General features: G+C 34.9%; 1 protein-coding gene across 4 annotated transcripts in view; it reads left to right on the top strand.

Moving 5' to 3' along the window:
* LOC122407010 (probable cytochrome P450 49a1) overlaps positions 1-13,649 on the top strand; it is a 14,249-nt gene continuing 600 nt past the window's right edge. Inside the window, exons 1-10 of one of the 4 annotated variants that reach the window (XM_043412940.1) lie at positions 40-117; positions 4,806-4,969; positions 9,044-9,296; positions 9,486-9,602; positions 9,738-9,814; positions 10,072-10,267; positions 10,355-10,523; positions 11,852-12,021; positions 12,108-12,186; positions 13,262-13,459. In XM_043412940.1, coding sequence (XP_043268875.1) covers positions 9,142-9,296; positions 9,486-9,602; positions 9,738-9,814; positions 10,072-10,267; positions 10,355-10,523; positions 11,852-12,021; positions 12,108-12,186; positions 13,262-13,459 — 1,161 coding nt within the window. In that variant the 5' untranslated portion in view covers positions 40-117; positions 4,806-4,969; positions 9,044-9,141. Of the gene's footprint in view, positions 118-3,701; positions 4,970-9,043; positions 9,297-9,485; positions 9,603-9,737; positions 9,815-10,071; positions 10,268-10,354; positions 10,524-11,851; positions 12,022-12,107; positions 12,187-13,261; positions 13,460-13,649 lie in introns of those variants that run through there. The other 3 variants (XM_043412942.1, XM_043412941.1, XM_043412939.1) reach the window with 3 other exon arrangements.

Raw genomic sequence — 13,649 nt, 5'->3', positions numbered from 1 at the left:
CAAAATACTACCACTCAAATAACTTTTTATCAACACAACATCGAATTATAGAATCGGACAAAATGATTGAATCTTGAGATTGGGTGAACGGATCGACTCGCGCAGCAAAGATTATTGGTAAGAATAAAAAAATATATATATGAGGTATTCTAGCGCAAGTGTGTAAGCCCGTGACCCTCTCGGATTCTTTGATTTTTTACGGTTTTTACGGTCACGTTCCGAACATCCCTCATTTCAGAAGAATTTTTTTTCGAAATAAAAAACGTCATGTTTTAAAAATCTGAAAAAATTCTAAAAGCACCGTTATAACATATAAAAAATTTTAAGCCATCACCCGTAGTGGGTAGATTATTTTTTCGGTGTTTAACAAGCTATTAACGTTCTCGAAATTCCAAAAAATTCTCAAATAACTCACCTTGAACCGATACTGTATTATTTTGGTACTTAAATTAATTTCGTTGATGAATTTCGAATAGTGCAATACGAATTACAAACTTTAAATGATAATATAATGCCTACGTGATGCCTGAATATGCTCCACAACATTATACAGCGTCTCTGGGATTTAATTTTAATGTTTTTTACAAAATAGGTATAACTAATTCTACTTGTATTACGAATAGCTATAATATAATTATTATTTAGTCACATTGATTAATGAGAAATATTTTATCGCAGGTTACGTGCGCATAAAGCGAAAAATTGAAACAAAAAAAATTTGGCCGTTGTACATGGCGCTGTACTCGACTTTCGAATTCGTGAGTATAAAAGAGACAGAAAACGTGAGAAAATTGCCAAGTACAACCACCAATTTTCATTTGTTTCAAAATTTTGGTTTAGAATTATTTAGAAAAATTTTTCGATCTCATTTTCTATTCGCAATTTGTTTTTCTAATTTTTTGTTTTTGCATTTTTTGTGGTTGTAATTATTTGCGTGAATTTTTTCTTCTGTAATTTTTTTGTTCGGTATCCAATGTGCTGGGCAACTTCTACATTTATTTGACAACGTTTTCTTTCTTGAATGAAAAGTCTTGAATGAGGAAACGAATGAAACCATTAATTTCCATGATTTTACAGGTGACTGCTCAAAAAGCATAGATGTACGTGTCTCTAATTTTGTTACATCATTCATGCTGTATGTCCGGTTTAAAATATACTTTAAATAACATATTCCTTCACGTGCACGCAAACTACGATAAAACCTATTTTTCATCAATTAATCTGACTCAATAATAATAATGTTATTAATGCAATTAATTAGGTGTTATAATGGAATTAATTAATAATTATGATGTTATCGTTAATCGTATTGCAAGTAGAATTATTTATTTTAGCAGTATTATTTTGTCAGTTTCTTGAGGCACTAACAAGCAGTCTCACAATCAGTCAAACATAATATTTGAGTGGATGAATACATTTGAAATTGAAACGAAAAAAATGAATGTTTCATTGAAATGTACAGTTTCTTCATTAAAATTGTACTATTTTTCATTTTGAACAAAACATACTTTGGCTGCAAAAATTCGAAAGCTCATCGACATTTTTATTCAGACAACCGAATTAAATTGACGCATTGTCTGTAGTGAATGTGCAATCTTGTCTATTATAACGGTCCATTATTTTCAAAGAATTTATATTTGTTTTCATAAAAACATTAAATTTACGTCAAAAACATGTTTACTTCGTCACAATAATGAATTACAGGATAATATATAAGTAATTCATTTATTTGCATTAAAAAAATGTTATTTGTTCGAAAAAAATTTTTTAATGAAAAATGCGACAGCGCACATTAGAGACGAGCCCGGCCGCATCGCATCGCGCTGACATAACGAAATTCTCTATTTCACTGAGTGTTGTTTACTTTCGTTGAGAACCATCGCTCAGCCTTTGTTTTGAAGAATCGTATGTCTCCTTTTATCTTACGTGTAGAGCACGAAAATCCGCCTGGGCTTATCGCACACTACGACTGTTCGGGCCAAGCCGCATTTTTACTCGCATTTTTATCGCCCCAAATTAAGGAAGTTGAGGCTGTACAGTCATTTTTTTTACCCAAAAGTGATGACCTGTACCTTTCAAAAGTTAGGCCAGTTTACAGTTTGGCAATGTTGCATACACTTTAAAGAAAAGTTGGGGAAAAAAAGACGAAAAACTGGTGAAAGCTCAGTCGAAAACACGAACAGTGACGATCCTAGCCTCAAAAAACTGCACGGAAAACAGATTATTATTAATATAATCTCAGCAAATCTCCTAATAAATCTGAAAAAAATTGACATTATTCGGCAAGCCTTGCTCATGTTGCCCAAAAATTTTCATATTTTTAGCATCATTTTTTACGGAGATATCACTGAATGTGTTTTGACTTTCATAAGGTTACATGTTATTTGGCCCAAATTGTTATTGATTTTTCTCAGCAACGACGCTCCTAAACTGTCTGAAAATTTAACTGATTTTTTTTTACACTTTACTTTATAAGATGCAATTGGTTTAAAAGCGGTGACATCATTTTCATTCTAATGCCTCAACTTCCTTAAGGAGGTTGGGTACAAAAGTCTAAATAATTAGAAATTGATCAAATTTCGTGATAATGTTTTTCAACATCAGGTGCGTAAACACAATTTTTTTTTTAATTTTCTTCTGCTTAGTTATCGAGTAATTACGCATTAAAGCATCGAAAAATTTGTATTGTCAAATTTGGCACTAAAGAATATGTTCACAAAATTTTATTAAATTCTTATAATTTTGAAATTTTTAATGTATTTAACATGGTTTAGCATGGCAACATTGTATCGTCGCTATCCACTCTCCTTAAAATGCACAGAACCGATTCAGAAATCGCGAGCGGCCCGGCCTGGCCCGGCATAGTGTGCTCTGGCCTATTTTCAACTCAACATCGTCTCCTGACTGGCCCTATTTTCACCGTCGAATTCAAGACCACGCAATAGCAAAAGATGATGTATTTTACACGGGAAAATCACGGAATGAAAATCGATACAGAATTGAATTCGATTGTAAATTCTTTCGCTCTTTCGATCCTCCCACGAATTTCTCGAATCCATTTCTTTTGCAAAATATTATCGATGTCGATTTTCAAACTGGTAATTCAATTTGTTTTCTTCCAATTCCGTTCTGCTGTCGTTTTTGCTTCCTCATAGAGAAGCTATCTGACGATGAAATTTTTTTTTCCCTCAAATGTTCAAAAAAAAAAAAAAAATGTTCAAAAACATCAAAAAATCATATCTAGAAAAAATATCTGGATGCGTGTGCGTGTGTGTGTGTGTTATGACACTGCAAAATTCAAACGCTTATAACTCGAAAACGATTTGAGATACAGGGCTACCTTTTTGCATAGATGTTAATCTGAACAAGCTCTTCATTCTCTGATAATTTTGTCAGAATTAAAAAAAAAAATAGGAATCCTACGACGTTTTGAAATTTTTAAAAAAAGGGTGTCGACGCTCTAACTTGCGGAAATTTTAAGATTTATTACTAATTTTTTTTTTTATAAATAGATTATCCTAATAGGAAGGTTGGTATTGAATTTTACGAAAATATGATTTTTTCGAAAAATCCGCTTTAATTTTTGGAAATTAATTTGAAAAAATGAAAAGTCGATGAATAAGTTGAAATTTTATTTAAAAAAAAAAATTAAATTAACAAATTGCTTTCTCAAACTTTTAGAAGAGTGCTTAAAGCTTCCTCTATGAAGAAACCAAAATGAAAAATATGGCATTTTGAGCACCGTGCATATGTTGAACATTTTGAAGAAGAAATTTGCAAATTTCAATTTCCAGCATTTTTTTTTTTAGATAATTAATTTTGGTATAAATTATAAGCTTCTTTTTTCCTGAAAACAAAATAATGACGGGAAGTCCTGCACAGTACATCACGTGATCAACGTTTTGTGGAAGACAATCAAAGGTGTTGAGCACCGCCACGGGTCTCGTAAGAGAATGTACGACCAGCGTCTAAATTTTGGGCTCACCGCGGTCCGCTTTCTTTTTCGAACAATCGAAAACGTTTTTTTTCACTTGTCCGGCTCTCTTCGTTATACGTTTCGTTGACCTTTTCAAAAGTCTGGACCAGTTTTTAAGCTCGGAAGATTGGACTCGAAACGAAGAGAAAAAAAAGTCATTGTGCAAATGACAGTTCCATATCTTTATAAATATATAAAAGCCGATGTTGCCTGCTTCACATTCGAGTTCTCGCGGTTGCCCAAATTAGTCGGACTCCCGCGCTCACTTGTACGTTAAACTTCACCGGAACAATAGCTCGCCAATTGTTTCACCAATTTCTGGCTCTCAACCGCGAAGTGTCGCTAATTAAACGCGGTCGATATTATTGGCGGGGATGAGAATTTGATAGTGGAAAAGAGGCATTTTTTTCAATTCTGCGACCGACTCTTTGCGCTCTTGGTGTTGTTGCGAGTGAAGAGCGCGACGGCTCTTGTTGTTGCGCGCGCTCTATATCGTTTAGTTTCTCATCAGCCGCGTCGAAGAATCGTTGCGTTTCCATCCTATAAAAAACTCGACTGAATAGTGGAGAGCTAAAAAAAGAGTTTTTACAGTCATTAATTTTGCGTTGGGAGCTTTCGAAAATTTGATTTCTTTAATTATTATAATATCGCGGGTTTTGAGCCAATGAACACTTTCTCATTCGCTATGACGTTTCAATATTACGCTGTGATCGAAAAATAATAAAATATATAATGGTGTTTTGATACTTCGTTGAGATTTTAAATTCGCGTGAGAAAAAATGTCACATCGGTCCATCGTTTTGGCGCGTAATCTGTCGAATCACTGCAGCTCGACGTACAAAATTAGCGTGCCCAATCTCAAGCTCGAAGCGGATCAATCGATCGTCCTGACTGCGGCTCGCGAACGGACGGACGTTCAACCCTACGAGAAAATTCCCGGTCCCAGGGGGATTCCGCTGCTTGGAAACACTTGGCGATTCTTGCCATACATTGGTAATTTTTTTTCTCCATTTTTCTTTCTTTCTTAAAAATTCGAAGAGTTTCGAATTCGATAAACAATTGACAGAGTACGCGCCGTTTAATATAAGTTTATCCGCGAATGGTACGAGTTACGTTCCAGCAATCTCGTAACTATTTTTTCTTTTCTTGGCATATTTTATATGGATTTTATACGAATATACGTATGTACATTTATATGTGCAAATAAATACGTAACATGGGAATTCAATTGTTATATTTATTCCATCGATTGGATCCTTGTATTTTTACCAATTATATCGAATATGTAAACTGATTTTTCCATTTACAGGATTTCCATTTCATTTGTTGAAAATATGTCATTTTTTCACTTATAAAAAGTGTTGTAACGACTGCATATTTATTTCATTCGTGTCGTGAGTCGAACATTGATTCAAATACATTTATGATGCAGAAAGCCACAAACGATATCAAAGCAATTCTATATTTACTTTATTTATATGAATCCAAAATTTATTCGACTATTCGTTTGATTGCACTAATTGAATTAACCTTTCTGTCAACAGTATGTTTATTTCACTAGTTTGCAGAATCAATTAATTGTACTACTTATGTGATCTATCTAAAGGCAGAAATGATCATATCAATTACACATTTATTCGATTTATACAATTTGATAATTGATTCAAGTATGCATAATATAATTGTACTTCATATTTACTCATTTTAAGGAAGTCGAGGCCATGCAGTCATTTTTTTCACAAAAGTTATGACCTGTACCTTTCAAAAGTTAGACCAGTTTACAGTTTGCCAATGTTGCATATACTTTAAAGAAGAGTCGGGAAAAAAAGGACGAAAAACTGGCGAAAGCTCAGTCGGAAACACGGACGGTGACGATCCTAGTCTCAGAAAACTGCACGTGAAACAGATTATTATTAATATAATCTCAGCAAATCTCCTAATAAATTTGAAAAAAATTGACATTGTTCGGCAAGCCTTGCTCATGTTTCCCAAAAAATTTCATATTTTTAGCATCATTTTTAACGGAGATATCACTGAATGTGTTTTGACTTCCATAAAGTTACATGTTATTTGGCCCAAATTTTTATTAACTTTTCTCAATAACGACGGCTCCTAAACTGTTTAAAAATTGAACTGATTTTTTTTTACACTTCACTTTAGAAGATGTAATCGGTTTAAAAGCGATGACATCATTTTCTCTCTTGCCTCAACTTCCTTAAATAGATATTCATTTGATTCAATCTAATATACGTTCGTTTCAGTGCTCGGCGTTATCGTACCGAATGCAGATTCTGTTCATTTATGAGCAACTATTTAATTCGATTAATAATATCGAGTATTCGGACACGAAAATCTGCTATTTAATGAAAAAAATATGTGGTTTAATGAATTACATTTTCCAATATATTCATATAATTGTGCCGATCTTACATTTCGGTGGCACTATTGAATTACTGATTTAATTGAATGCATGCTACATTTTTTTAAATCAATTACTTTTTTTCCCAGTGGATTTCCTGGAAAATTTATTCTTCAAATTCAGCGTATCAAAAATCAATAATAAATCCATTAAAAACGGACAAGACGAGAAAAATTGTTGAAATATCACAATTTAATCGTTATTCACAAATTTTCTCACCAAAATTAATCGTTGGCATGAAAACCTCAAAAATTTCCGAGTTTTTTGCTCAACGCTCTGAAGAATAACGATGAAACAATTAGACAGAAATTTAAATATGGTGTAATAATAGCCTTCATGAACCGACTGTTAAAATTTCAAATCGATTCACCATATCTACTTTCGAGATATTCGTGATTAAAAATGGGTCATTTTTTATTACCCACGCTAAACGGATTTTACGACTTTAAAATAAAACCAGTAATGTATTCAGTACTATTGTGGGATTTATATTTTTTTTTTAAATAGGAATTTTTGACCATCCAATTTCGGAAATATCGACTGATGAACTGTGTTAGTTTTACGTGACGCGCGGAACGGGCACATATGACCAACTGTGACGACGTGGCAACGGTGCACGTTTGTGCGACGAATTAATAAACGCAATACAAAACAATATGAAAGCTTTTTTCTCAAATATTCGACTACCTTTCTCGATCGGATTGCCATTTGAACACTTTTTAACTTATTTCGTGACAAATAAGTAAGATTTCGGGAAAACACTGATCACAGTGCCACTTTCTACACGTGGAGAGGGACCCATTCGTGCATGAGGCATGATTGTGCAGAACGGGCAGAGAGTACAAGTTTTGACAAAACCGTGCGTAGCCGGCAGCACCGTATAAGCATTGGATTTCATTGTACACCGCGGCCCAAACTTTTAGCCCGTGCGTGTACATACAAAACTACCTTAAGACGATGGATCAGTCGGTAATCACAACCGTGAGTGCGAGAGAGATAGCTGCAAATTTTGAAAAGGAAATTTATCCACATCGCTCGTCTGATCGAAAAAATAAAAATGTCATCGGATTTTTGCGATCGTGCTGCGTACGATGACATTTTTATTATTTTAATCGGACGAACGATGTCAAAGAGTTTCAATTTCAAAAATTCGAGGTGTGATTACCGACTGATCCATCATCTTAACGAAGTTGAGGCATTAGAATGAAAATGATGTCACCGCTTTTAAACCGATTGCATCTTATAAAGTGAAGTGTAAAAAAAAAATCAGTTCAATTTTTAAACAGTTTAGGAGCCGTCGTTATTGAGAAAAGTTAATAAAAATTTGGGCCAAATAACATGTAACTTTATGGAAGTCAAAAGACATTCAGTGATATCTCCGTTAAAAATGATGCTAAAAATATGAAATTTTTTGGACAACATGAGCAAGGCTTGCCGAATAATGTCAATTTTTTTCAGATTTATTAGGAGATTTGCTGAGATTATATTAATAATAATCTGTTTTTCGTGCAGTTTTTTGAGGCTAGGATCGTCACTGTTCGTGTTTTCGACTGAGCTTTCACCAGTTTTTCGTCTTTTTTCCCCAACTTTTCTTTAAAGTGTATGCAACATTGCCAAACTGTAAACTGGCCTAACTTTTGAAAGGTACAGGTCATCACTTTTGGGTAAAAAAAATGACTGTACAGCCTCAACTTCCTTAAGGTAACCCCTGTACTGCATGCTGGTCAAATGAGTGCTAAATTTTCAAAACGTTTTTAGACCAAATTTCAACGTACCGATTAAACTTATTGTTAGTAAATAAGTATTCAAGCATATTTTATTAACGTGAAAAAATATCAAAAATGATAGTTTTGCAAAAGTATCAACTGATAGATGCAAATTTCCATGATGACACATTTTCACAGGTATTTTTCAAAGATTCATCTGAATTTTTTAACCGATTTTATTGCACCAAGTCTCATTTTGTTCCTCAACTGATCCTCTACGAATTCACCACGTAGATTTTCCTTTAAACTCATTCCTGAGAGAAATTATGAATAAAAAAGTTTTTTCACTTAATGAACAATTAGTTGTAACAGTGAAACGATCAAGTTAAAAAAACAACTACATGGTGGATTCATAGAGGACCAGTTGACGAACAAAATGAGACTTGTTGCAATAAAATCGATCAAAAAGCGTAGATAATTCTTTGAAAAATACCAGTTAAAATGTGTCAGCGTGGAAATTTGCATTTGTCAGTTGATGCTTTTGCAAAACTAGCGTTTTTAATATTTTTACATCTTAATAAGATATGCTGTAATACAAATCCACTAACAATACATTTAATCGGTACGTTAAACTTGGTCTAAAAGCATTTTGAAAATTTAGCACTCATTTGACTAATAGCATGCAGTAAAGGAGTTGCCTTAAATCCGTTCTAATAAAATGGGAATAACATTTGAAAAGGATATTACAGCCAAATATAATAGAAACGATAGAGAAATTTGATTTATTGAAATTTTAGTTATGAGTTTTTTATTCGACACGAAATAAATGAGGATTGAGCAAAAGGGCAATGAGTACCATTTGAAAACGAGTGGTTAAATTGAACGTGACTAACATTTGATATGTGGAATTACGAGATGAGTTAAAAGGTGCTTGTCACACAGGCGATTTCAAAATTCAAGAGGTCGACAAAGTTTCCAAACGGTTGCACAAAGAATACGGTGATGTTGTCAAGGTGGAAGGACTTCTGGGCAGGCCGGATATGGTTTTCGTTTACGACCCGAACGAGATAGAGAGGATTTTTCGTCAGGAGGAAAAAATGCCTTTCCGTCCGTCGATGCCATCGCTCAATTACTACAAACACGTGATGAGAAGAAACTTTTTTGATAGTGAAAATAACGCCGGAGTGATTGCCGTGTAAGTAGAGAAAATGATGACAGCAATCGAGCCGCGCGTGGCTCAATCGAAATTTTCTATTATTCGCTTTATCGCAGAAACAAAGGTTTCTCGTAAAATTGCACAGTAACGCCCCCCCCCCCCCCTTCTGAAAATATACCCGAAGAAGAAATTCCCCCTGAAATTAACTTGCTATTTTCCCTGTCACAGTCACGGTGAAAGCTGGTACAATTTTCGTAGTAAGGTTCAACAAGTGATGCTCCAACCGAGAACCGCGGGCATGTACATTGGCGCAATCGAAGAAGCGAGCTCTGCTTTCGTCAGGAGGTGCGCAATTAATGTTAATTACATGAAAGCAAACGCTCCATTCTGGACGCCCGATGTATAGAACGATCGCTTTTATTTTTATTCTCCTTTCTTTTCATACTCCAACTCCTCCTCAAACATTACTCACTATTGCAGAATCGAGAAAATAAAAGACGAGCATGACGAGGTGCCGGGACACTTTCTCAACGAAATTAATAAGTGGTCCCTCGAGTGTAAGTTATTCCAGCTCGATAAAACTCCTTTTGATATTGACAGAAACAGTCGAGTCACCTCGAAGGATGGAAATATTAAAAACAGTTGTTACGAGCTAAAGAATTTGGAAATTTTTATCAAAAGTATCGTCAATCGAAGAGTCGATTGCCCAGGCTCGGGATTGCAACATTTTTTCTCGCTTTTCTCGAAAATATTTGATCGATCAAAAGTGTAAGGTTTTTCTGCTCACTCGACGAAATATTTTAATCGCGTTTAGCAATAGCCCGAATCGCTCTCGACACGAGACTCGGATGCATGGACGACGATTCGAACGTTGAGACTCAGCGGTTGATCGATGCCGTTCACACGTTTTTCACGAACGTGGGTATTCTCGAATTGAAAATTCCTTTTTGGAAATTATTCCCAACTCCCACGTGGCGAAAATACGTCGAAGCACTCGACACGATTCTCAAGTATAGTCCGCAGTCTTCTGTACCCATAATTTTGCGCCGCCAATTTCTCTAACCATCGTGAATTTCTGTTCGTGTTATTCCACGTAGTTTCACATCGAAGTACACGAAAATCGCTATAACGAGAATCAATGACAGAAAAGATAACGAGCCGAGGGAACTTTCGCTTTTGGAGCGGATATTGCAGTCGGATGGAAACGAAAATGAGAAAACAGCGACGATTTTGGCCCTCGACTTGTTCCTCGTTGGAATAGACACCGTAAGTTGAAAAAAAATCGTCTCGACCTCAATTTAATCGGAATAAAAGTGTTTCAAAATTACGTTAATTACATCTTCCATTATGACGCTGAAGTTTCCAACGTTGGAGTCCAATGAAATGATCGAAAAAACTCTTCAATAATTCCAGTAATTCTCCTATTTTGTTCCCTGCCAAATTTGCGATTCGTAGTTATTCAAGCTGCACTAACGATTCGTGAAATAAAAAATTGATGAATTACAAACGTTTTTTTTCGTTCATTTCGTTGGAAACTTCAGCGTCGTCTTCCATTAACATATATGAATTATTTACGTATGTAAACCGAATGAAATTAATTCGAAAAAGTGAATGAAAAATATAATCCGATGGAAGGATATAAAAGGAAGCTTCGCTAAAAAACAAAAAATCGTTTAATTCGAGGAGATGTTGCACATCTCGGTTGCGCAACGCATAAAAAAGGCAAACCCAAAATTTTTGAACGAGGACATTGAGCTGTCGTGTTTGAGGCCGACGCGATAAACTAGCAATAAAAAGTCAAATGGGAAGTGTTTACAGACACGGTGGGCGGATAGTTTGAGCATTTTAAGGTATTACTGGATGAATAATCCAGTCGATAAATTGTACCTGATCGGAATTTCCGTACTTCGTGATGCAATAAAAGTCTGAAAAAATTCAGCAACATTTGGAAAGTTATGAACTACAATTATAAATAATAATATTGCCCAAAAGTTATTGATAAATTGTTTAAATGAATAATTTTTTAACAATTTTACAGCAAACCTTTGTATTTTTTTACAAATCGAATATGCGCATTTTTCTGAATGCTCATTATTTTTTCAGAATTTTCGTGAATTTTTGAAATTCCCTTTTCTAAATTTTTTAAGTGGCTCTATTTGTACATTTTTGATCCAGTAACCTCGAGACTTTTCAAAACTGATGGTAAATATGTCTTCTAAAAAATATCCAAAATTCAAATTTTTAAAAATTTTTTCAACAAATTTCAAAAATCCACGAAAATTCTGAAAAAATTCACGAGCATTCGGAAAAATACACACATTTGATTCGTAAAAAACAAACAATAGGTCACCGCAAAATTATTGAATAATTAATTGTTTAAATAACTTGTTATTAACTTTTGGGCAATATTATTATTGATAATTGTTGTTCATAGCTTTCCAAATGTTGTTGAATTTTTTCAGATTTTTATTGCATCACAGAGCACGGAAATTCCAATCAGATATAATTTTTGGTCGAGCTATCCATCCAGTTATACCTTAATGCATCTCTTAAGCGTAAAGCGCGTTCTACAAAGCTGTTGTCCTTATCCACAGACCGCGAACGCGGTAGCTTCGGTGCTCTATCAGCTCGCTTGCAATCCGTGCAAGCAAGCCATTCTTCACGAGGAGATAGAGCGTGAGCTGCCCGTCCAGGACGCGAGGATCGAGCGTGCCCATGTGGATAAATTACGATATGTAAAAGCGTGCATCAAAGAAACTCTGAGGTTCGTTATAAATCACTTTTCACTTCCATACGGGAATCAACGTTCTCGCTGAATTCCGTCAATTTTTATAATAGACTTTTTTTCAGATTACGACCGGTAGTTATTGGCAATGGTCGCTGCACGACCAAAGAAACTATTATAGGAGGATTCCGAGTGCCGGAAGGAGTACGTTTGCGTTTCAAATATTTAACGAGCATCTTCCGTCATCCAGCAGTGTTTTTTTATCCTTTAAAAACTCATTTTTATTCAATGTCGTTATCTCGATGTTTAAACACTTTCGACATCGGTTCATTCTTATTATTTGTTCTTTAAGCAAGTTGAGGCCGTACAGTCATTTTTTTTACCCAAATGTTATGACCTCTACCTTTCAAAAGTTAGGCCAGTTTACAGTTTGGCAATGTTGCATACACTTTAAAGAAGAGTTGGGAAAAAAAGACGAAAAACTGGTGAAAGCTCAGTCGAAAATACGGACGGTGACGATCCTAGTCTCAAAAAACTGCACGGGAAACAGATTATTGTTAATATAATCTCAGCAAATCTCCTAATAAATCTGAAAAAATTGACATTATTCAGCAAGCCTTGTTCATGTTTCCCAAAAAATTTCATATTTTTAGCATCATTTTTTACGGAGATATCACTGAATGTGTTTTGACTTCCATAAGGTTACATGTTATTTGGGCCATATTGTTATTGATTTTTCTCAGCAACGACGCTCCTAAACTGTCTGAAAATTTAAATGATTTTTTTTACACTTCACTTTATAAGATGCAATCGGTTTAAAAGCGGTGACATCATTTTCATTCTAATGCCTCAACTACCTTAATGACGCATGGACGAAAATGAAACGGGTCCGGAGTCAATAATAATGATGCCCCACAATATACATGCATCGCACATGGAATTCCTTGAAAACATTACCTAATTTCGTAATTTTCGTCATGCGGACGTAGGAATCTGAAGAAATTCAAATTTCCAAAAATTCGATTCTACGTTCATTGTCGCTTAAATCAATTAAGAAAACATGGCTTTTGCTGATTTTATTTCCATCACTTTTCAAATAATTCTCATCTGTAAAAGGCATTTTGAGGTTTTACAGCTGGAACGAGATTTAGCTTCGCTAAAAATGACTCGATGTCACTGGTGTTTTTTTATAATCGATCGATAACACATTTTTTTATCATTTATATTTGGTCACCCAATATTTCGCGTGTGTATACCGATTGCTCGGATTGTGGCACAGGTTCACGTGATATTTCAACACTACGTAATCAGTAATGAAGAAAAGTACTTCCCGCGTTGCGACGAATTCCTGCCGGAACGATGGTTGGAGGAAAGTGAGCAAAGACACGCATTTGCGTCGTTACCATTTGGCTACGGCAGACGCATGTGTCTTGGTCGACGGTTTGCCGATCTGGAGATAGTGATGATAGTCAGCAAGGTAATAAAACAATTTGAGTTCGACACCACATACTAATTCGTTTGAAAATAATTCGCTGCTTAAATGTTAAAACGATTCTGCAAAGTCAGCCAAATAAGTTTATGAGTTTCGCCGTACATTAATTACTTCGCAATAAAAAAAATGAAATATGAAAATTGATCACCGATAAGGTTCACTTGACATTCGTTGG

This window comes from Venturia canescens, chromosome 2, assembly GCF_019457755.1.
Source record: "Venturia canescens isolate UGA chromosome 2, ASM1945775v1, whole genome shotgun sequence".
In the NCBI taxonomy this organism is placed as follows: domain Eukaryota; kingdom Metazoa; phylum Arthropoda; class Insecta; order Hymenoptera; family Ichneumonidae; genus Venturia; species Venturia canescens.
This window is presented reverse-complemented; position numbering and strand designations above follow the sequence as displayed.